Source organism: Bombus vancouverensis, chromosome 4 (assembly GCF_051014615.1).
Source record: "Bombus vancouverensis nearcticus chromosome 4, iyBomVanc1_principal, whole genome shotgun sequence".
In the NCBI taxonomy this organism is placed as follows: domain Eukaryota; kingdom Metazoa; phylum Arthropoda; class Insecta; order Hymenoptera; family Apidae; genus Bombus; species Bombus vancouverensis.
In genome coordinates, this window is record NC_134914.1 from 6,135,496 (window position 1) to 6,144,700 (window position 9,205).

Below are 9,205 nucleotides of genomic sequence, written 5' to 3' on the forward strand. Positions count from 1 at the left end.
GGCATTGAAAATAAAAGTGAATTAACATAGAAACATTCTCAAATGTAAATTACAGATTTTAATAAAACTTATGTAGTATGATGTAGTTCTTGAAAAAGTATTTGGCACATATCTTTTTTATGTACTGATATTCATGTTGAAAGAGTGAAAACAGCTCCCGAAGTTGAATGTTGGAAACATATTTAACGGAATATCTCCGAAGCTATTAGGTTTAGAAAAATTGTCCAAATGTAAAAAGAAATGTTTTTAAATAAGTAATGTATCTAACAATGGTGTATTATATTTCAGGAAAATGATACGATCACTTTGACCAAAAAGATTGACGAGAACTGGTTCGAGGGTAGCCTGAACGGTCGTACGGGTTATTTCCCAGTAACTTACGTGCAAGTCGTAGTGCCATTACCTTAAGGAGACGTGGTGCGTCTCGAAACCAAAGACCCTGCATTCGTTCATCAGCGTTTACCACGAGAATTACCTTAAATTAACAAACAATTAGCCTAAAAATCTCTCTTTCAAGATTACTCTCTTCCCTACTGAAATCACTTATTGCGTTATGGTTCGCTTATTCGAAATGGATGAATCCTCAAGTTCTACTCTATTCACTTATTTTATTTCTTTCCTTTTGTCCCCAGGAATAGCTCTATACGCATGTTAATGTACATATATAATGTTATAGTGTCTTTTATCGACGTAAGGACCTTCGCGCGCGCAGATACATATATATATAACACATGACTTACAGTACTACAATTAAGTATGAACACACGTATACACGTACACGAGATATACATGTACACACAATGTTATACATCATGAAGTACCTACGATGGCAGTCCACTGTCAAGGGCGGCTCTTTTCTCACTTTTTAATGTCGCTTCATGTGTCATCGATTTAATATCATTAATTTCTCACCAAAGTTTTATTGCACAAAGACATCAGAGCGCCAAGACTGCATTGAAATTTTTCAAAATACTTTTTACCTCAAGTATTTTCCCGTTCATTCAATCAACAATCATATACTCATTTAGTAGACATAGAACAAAATAATATTGCCTATTAAGTGATGGTTGATCTGCTCGGAATCGATTTTTCAGTCATAAGTATTTGAATCACTCGATATATCATGTTCATATTTCATGATTTCATTCAACGTTCATGTTTTCATCTTGTATATTTCTTTCCATACATTTGTTATTTGTTCATCATGCTCTCAAGTGCATTGTTCCTAATATAAGGGGAGAGAGAGAGAGAGAGAGAAAGAGAGAGAGAGAAAGAGAGAGAGAGAGAGGTAATTGAAATCATGTCATCCATTTTGCGTTGGTCCGCACGGCGCAGCAAAAAAGAAGCCACATAATTCGTATTATTAATATGGATTCGTATGTTGTATAGTAATTCCTTTTCATTCCTCTATCATTTTTTCAACGTTTATCTCGTATCATTTGTCATTTTTTTTTAATCATTTAGGTGACACCGACTAGAAAGTTAGAATTTAGTTAAGCGATCTTCAAAATGGCGGCGAACCTCTTCCACGAAGTCGTCGATTAATATTTAATGAATAATTAGAAATATTCCATGTTTTCCATTCTGACTGTTTCGAGTCGTGACGCAGAATATGATTAACTATGTATTTCTGTCAGTCAGCATTTCTAATTCATTTAAAACTTGTTAATTCTGAGCTCCTTCTGTGTTATAGTCTCAAATTGTCTTCTTTTTTTTAAGATTTTAGTTCTTGTTAAGTGTAACTTCTTAGCAAATTAATTCGAATGACTAGTAAAACGCGATATTTTCGGAATAAAATAGATTTTACTTTACTAAGTATTTTAGAGATTAGATATTTTAATTTCTATTCTTCTTGGACTTTGTACGAGAGTTCAACCGCCAGAACAATGAAAGTAATTAAGGAACTTGGTTATTTGTTGCCACGTGGATTTTAGGTAAAAAATCTTCAAACAAAATATTTGCTAAGCATAATATAATAATGTTAGAGTATATAACTTACATATTATATACATATACAATATATATACATATATGTTGTCGATGACGGCGACAACAGTGATGACTACGACGATGGCATTATTATTACTGGTACTCGTATATTTTTCCATTTACTGTTACAATGAAAACATTTTCCATGATGAAAAACGTTCTTGGCCTTACTTTATATTTTTAACTGTTCCAATAGCAGTTTCATATAGTTGGTATTTTATGAATTATAACAACTCGCTAAGAACGACGTTCCAATGTGAGTGCGTTTCATGATTAAAAATTTTATGACTGGGATCTTTCCTAATGTAGAGATTATAACAGATTATAAAATTTCAAATCCGCATATAATTTACGATAGTTTATGTAAATTCATATTTTTATGTGTATTTGGATATGAGGACTTCTTTCATTCTCTAAATATTGTCGTCGATACTTTAAATGTTTTGTATATTTTTGCATTACATACATTTCCTACGAATGCATAAGGTCTGCAATCTAATTATTAACCATTTAATGTACATATCCGTGATACACATTACATTTAATTTAACCAATATTAAAATTTAACCTATATAAATTTTTATAATATAACTAATTTTACTGTCTATTTTATGAGCAAAATGAAAAGATTAATAATTATTACCTGTTGATCTTTTCCTGATCTCTTTTTAGTTATCATGACGATAAAAAGGAAAAAGGGAATCCTAACTTCAAAAAAGATATAAATTATAACATATTTTATTTCTTGAAGATACAAAATATAAGAATCGAGGAGAAATGAATTGGAACGTTGTTCTTACGACATTTAAAATTCTTAAGAACGAAACCTATAGTTTGATTTGCCACGAAAATGAAAATCGTTCCGAGTTATCAGCTGATGTATTTGAATACCACACTACTATCGTCATCAGCGTTCAGTCATTGCGAAGACGAAACAGAAAGAGAAAAAAAGAAAACGAAGAAGAAGAGACATTCATATAATTTTATCTATTGTAATTCATCATAAGTCGCATAAAACTTTTTCCGACAAAAAAAATCGAAGTGTTATCGATGTTGTGCAATATTAAAATTTTAACGTCATGCTGTTTAAGTCACAATCGCTGGATCAGTGTTTCTCAAAGGCACGATTAAAGAAAAGGGAAAAGATAAATCTGATAGTAAATAAACAAATGCCTTCGATGTTAGATGTCAATGATCTTTCGAATGAAAGCGTAATCTTATTACGTATTTCTTATTACGCAATAGAGGAACAAAACTCTCGTTCTTTGTGATTTTTGTCTTCGGCAGAGCAAAACGACGCGAAAGAACGTAACAATTGTAGCGACTAGGTGCCATACAGAGAATGTATTCATAATTATAATTGTCGAAAATGTAACAGCTTATAGCTACAAAACCACAGGTTGTGATAACCTTATGTTCTTTCGAGCGTTAGCCGCTGCTAAAGAATTTCGTCAATTAATAAAAATACGCGAATTAGTGAGGCGTGAGTTTCATCTTCCAAGCGTTGTCGAGAATCGTTGAGAGATATATAGTTAGATAAAATCATGATTGAGAAGGTTGGGAATCTTGTAACTTGCGTCCACATGCAAACGATAGCAATATAAGTATCTTTCTAGAACGAGAGACATATCATCGAGATTATCTTTTTGCGGTTTGAGAAACACTGCACTGGTACATACATACATATGTACGTTTAAAAAAAGAGTATCATGAGGGATTTATTCTCGTTGAGTGATAATTATTGTTGCCCTCGCGGACCTATAACAACAATCTCTGTCAACTGGGAATTATAATACGATCGACGATTGTCGAGAAAAATAAAAGGAGAACGAGATGAAACGATCTATGAATAACTAAAAAAAACAGATCGGTATCTTACTCTATAAATGTTGGCTATTGTTAAATGTTGAATATTGTTCTGCGGAGGGCTTGCCTCCTTTTCGAACGATGGAGCACGCTCGAAGCTTCGAATTGACTGTTTATTTTAAAGAATTATGTTAATAGTTTTACAGCGATTATTAGACTGCGAATATTTATGTATTGAATATATATTATATATTTATGGAAATCTCAAAGTGCAAAATTACATAAAATACTCAAAGTATAGTGAAACAGATCTTTGCTTAGATTTCATTTTCTTAATTATATTAAAAAGAGTGTAAATGCTTGCAGTCTAGTAATCGTTATTCTTGTTTTTCTTTTTTTTACCTTTCTTAATGGCGACGAAGAAGCATTTTATATATATATAAGTACATATGTATACGTACGTTTACTAGGTTATATTTCTTATAGAAATGCGTTATTTGTAATATGTATATGTAGGTAGATTTACTATTTTAGGGTGTTCTGAAAATTCTTAGCGAAAGTTAAGAAAGATTTCATTGAAATTGGAATTTTCGCAATCTATAATTTCACGAATTTATTTCTAAAAAATTGTTTGTTCAGTAATGGGTTTCCTCAAATAGGTTTTACCGCCTTCCAGAGTATTTCACTTTTTTATCTTTCGAATAAGCTTTACAAAGAGCGCAATAACAATGAGACTATACTATATTCAGTGAATGAGATAAAGGTGAATCTATCAGTTACGACTCAAAATTTCTTAAATGTATGAGATTCAACATCCTTTCAATGAAAAAAGGAAACTTATTTTATTAACGAATTTTCGGTGTTCCTCCTTAATTCTCTCTAGTATTCAACTAAGAGCAGCGAACGTTTCGTTATTCAATAGAAATTTATAATAAAAATGCTACGAACTTTTTGAAAAAAACATTATTTCAAGTAGTGTATTTTATGTAGAGGTTAACTTATTTTCGAACGCATAAATTTCGTTCGAAACGACAAGCTCTCCGCATTTTAATTGTAATCTAACTATTTCGGGGTCGGGGCGACATTGAATCTACCGCCCCCCGCAGTCACTGAGCATCCTTGGTCTGGAAAACTCGAATTACAGACGCTATTCTTTTTTCCTCCTATCTTGTATAGTTTAGCTTTTCATCGTTCTTCTATAACCCACGGTTCTTTATTCGAAACTCTTCCTTTCAAATTTCTCGTGATTCTGGTCCACTTATATTTTGTAAGCGTCAAAATGTTTGGAATTCATCGAGAAACACGAAAGGAAGCGGGATATTTTTCTTCCTTTGTTCTTTTTGTAGGTTATGTTTTTTAAGCTTCTTGTCTCGGATCTTGTTTTCTTGTTAATTTGTTTGGTTGTCCTTGACGAAGTGCGAAGAGACGACCAGTGGATGCAACGCAGTGATACTTTCAGACAATACATTACAATTAATTACACTTATATTAATAAATTAATCTATTATGATTATTGAACTTCGATCGAAGAGGAATATACGATATGTACTCGATTTCGATCAATGCTAAATAATTATTATCACTAATTAAGAAATAAAGTGTGCTCTATGTCATGCTACTTTCGGTCTTCAATGATTTCTTAGATCTTTCATTTTTTGCATTTTAAAGTAGTTTGTTAAACATCTAATAACACTTAACATACTATACAATTCATTTCAATAAATTTTCTATATATTTTCTAACTATTTATTCTATTTATTTCAATCAGCACGATTAAATGCTTTTTTTTTAAACTACTTCATAATTAAACTGCATTGACATAAAACCTAAAGAGTACTGTTAACTAATTTATTATCAAGTAAAATATAGTAAATATATTGCATAATAGAAATAAATATATTACGTTAAAAACATAATGATGTATACTAAAAAGTAATGTACAATAAAAGTTTAATTAATTTTAACACTAGATTTACCGACATTTCGATTGCGTTAAATTGACATGTATCCAAAGAGATAGATATATCACATAGAAAACTTCAAAACGAGAAAGCTTTGAAGAAAATGAATTTCGATATATATTTATCTCGTTAAATGGATAAGTGAGTACAAATGGTAGAAGAAAAGTATAAACGGTTCGTGTAATTTTCCTCATGGAATTCAAAATGCAACAAAATGACGGGTTCCCTAAAATCTAGTGTAAAATATTTTACTAAATTAAATTTTAGTTATTTTAACTAATTTAATATTTTTCATTGTTTATTAAAATTTGTTACAATTTTTTATTCGTAATACATAAATAATAAAATATACAAAAATATACCTCCATTTTATAATACATTTACTATTTTTTACTTTCTAGTAGATACAACCAACAAATATAAAAACAATAGTTCTTTATCTCAGCAGTTACATTAATTGCTTCATTTATATTAAATATCATTCTTAACCTCATTTCATACACATTTGAAACCCAAAAAAAAGTAGTATCAATCGTAAAAAGAAAGAAGGCTTGCTTATCTTTGGGAAGGTGGTTAGGCGTGATTCTGCAGATCATTTGCAGAGTTAACCAAGCCTGCGACATGATTTACTGGGCATAAAAGCTGCATCCATAATGCATATCTGCCCTTCGGTGGACATAATTGTATATGATATTACCCGAGGGAGCACGGTTCTTCCCGGTAACAAGGCATACCATCAACTCAAAAAGAACCCTCATAAAGCATCCTCTCCACGTGGCGTCGCTTCCACATACTAGTTCGCGCCGCAAGATCGAGCCTCTATTCGCGTTTTCTTGAGCTGCGTTATTATCTGGCTACCGCAAACTCAGCTTTTCCCGAAGTTAACCGCGGAAAATACAGCCTTTTCATGCCCAATTACAGAGCTAGTTTCTCTTTATGTGCTCCTGGTCGTGGAATTTTTTTCACCAGTGTTTAGCAAGCTGAAAAGTCTCAAAATAAATCTCAGGATATTTTAAAGGATTTAAGTTATATGTGAAATAATAGATAGGTTAATTTTATATTTATTTCAAGTTTTATTAGATTAGAATTTTTTATACAAGATGTTTCAAAAGTAGGCTTTTTTTATTTCTTTTGGTTATGGTATTCATCGGAAAGGATAAAGAAATGTTTAATTAATATACACAGAACATAAAATCGATCAACGAAATAGTAGTTTTTACATTTGTAGAAGTTAATAAGTTGATATTTATGGATTATACAATATGGATTGATATACTTGAAGTGAACTACCGTTTAAAAGCATGTAATTTAATTATAAAATTTTCACAGATCGAGATAATTATTCTAAATTTTGTATCTATTTTATACGAGTCCTTTTCAATAATTTTTTATTAGCTTAGGTTCCTTTTGTAATTCTTTTAAATAGGTTTCACAAATGTTTACATTTTTATTTTAAATGAACGTGAGAACTGACAAAAAATAAAAAAGAAAGAGGGAAAGGAAGAGTTTCAGAAATTTGCAAAAAATAAATATCTTTAATCTCATCGAGAATGCCAATTTAATTTGATACTTCAATTGACAACGATTTGACAAAGCGACATCCTTCAGAATATCATTCATTGTTCCTCTTCTAGAGTTTAAGAAATATTCGTTCAGGGACGCTTTTCTTCGAGGGAAAAGTCGAATTACTTTCTGGCAGATACAATACCCGCTGCTTGTTCGCATCCCGTAACAGGAGGGTCGTTTTTATTAATGCATGCGAGAGGGGGCACGTAAGCGGCTTACCTCGTGCAATTAAAATGTTTCTTTAAATACTCAGCTTGTCGACTTTATTGTAGATGACTGAAAGTTGTGTTTAAATCCTTGCTTGTTATACTGGCTTCCGATACATTCTTCGCCTCTGCACGAGGGCCATAGGTAAAAACATCATGTTTTTCCTCTCTTCTTTTTTCCAATATAGTTTGTGATTCAAAGTTCGTAACATTCGCTTGCATAATGTTTTTTATAATATTAAATGAAACGATTATATTTAAACTTGTTTTGCATTTATTATGACACATTTTGTCATATGGTAGAATTATTTATGAGAATTAATGCAACGCGACGATTTAAATTATAATGAGTTAAGTTAACATATGGCGTAACATTGCTATTACTATTGTCATCACTTTAATTGTTTCATTATGCAAACATTTAAGATTGGAAGACTGACGTTAAATCATTTCGGCAGTGTATTGGACAAAATTACTTCAAAATTCCTGTATCACGCAAGAATCGAAGTCACCTTTATCGATCACATTGTGGGTGGATTCTATTTTGTGTATTATTCATACGATATCAACAATTGACAGTTTAACGATACCAGTTAACAGTTAAGAAAAATGTAGTATTTATCAAATAGATGATTAATCTGTATTTTTTTTTTTATTGTTGGAAAAGAAGCAAGTGGAATTTCGTGAAGTATCTCTATCGATTATAGTCGATCGCAAACGGGCAATATCAATAATAGGCATCGTTGAAGAAACACCGTCTGCGGCTAATGTTCCGGCAAATTGGCTTCGCGAACGAAGACACCGTTGCCTCTCGGGAGGAATCTACAAGTACGACTGGCTTTTCTCGCGCTGACTTCTCCCGTAACTACCTCACGTCCCGACAATACATGCTCATGTGCCATTATAAAGGGTCATCTAGACTCTGAAACCGGGAGTATTTGTAAAGGTTTGTTTCGTTCAGGAATATGGGGTGTCCTGCAGAACGTGTAACAAACTATTATATGTATAAAAAGGAAACGTGAAGTTAGTCTTCTGGAATTGACGGTTAATTAGGATTTATATTAGCATTAGGTATGTGTATTATGCAAATTTTATATAATTACTATTGAAATTTTTTTTTTGTTTTTAATGGCTATTATTGTTATAGTTGAGTATAAAATTCTGAATATTAAATGCTATATTTTATATTTAATTTATTTTATTATTATAAAATGTATGTGATATTTTTGAAAGCCAGAAACATTAATTCTTCTGAAACCGTATTTAATTAAAATAGAATTAAAATGATTTATATGTGTCGGATTAATGTGAAAATTCAAGTACCTTCATTTGCATTATACAAACTATGAATAATAGTTAAATTTACAAGCATAGAGTCAATTAAACTCAAGAACTTAATTTCGAATAAAGCGATTAATCTTATCTTTTTATTATATTTTATTATCTTAATTACTTACGGAAGAAGTCTTAAAAAAACATATTTTATACTCTCCTGTAAATAAACATTTTAGAAGAAAATTACAATTTTCAAATTTCGTATTTGAAAAAATATATAATATGACTGTTGCATAAACTTCTTTTCTGAACGTTAAAGATAACTTTCCTCTGTATGTAAGTAGTACATACGATCGCGTATATTTTATGAAAAGACGATTGAGTTCTTCATATTTCTTTTGC

General features: G+C 31.1%; 1 protein-coding gene across 11 annotated transcripts in view; it reads left to right on the forward strand.

Moving 5' to 3' along the window:
• EndoA (SH3 domain containing GRB2 like, endophilin-A) overlaps positions 1-5,413 on the forward strand; it is a 30,375-nt gene extending 24,962 nt beyond the window's left edge. For all 11 annotated transcript variants that reach the window (XM_076617751.1, XM_076617757.1, XM_076617753.1 and 8 more), the window contains one exon: positions 289-5,413. In XM_076617751.1, coding sequence (XP_076473866.1) covers positions 289-408 — 120 coding nt within the window. In that variant the 3' untranslated portion in view covers positions 409-5,413. The remainder of the gene's footprint in view (positions 1-288) is intronic.
• Positions 5,414-9,205: the final 3,792 nt, after the last annotated feature.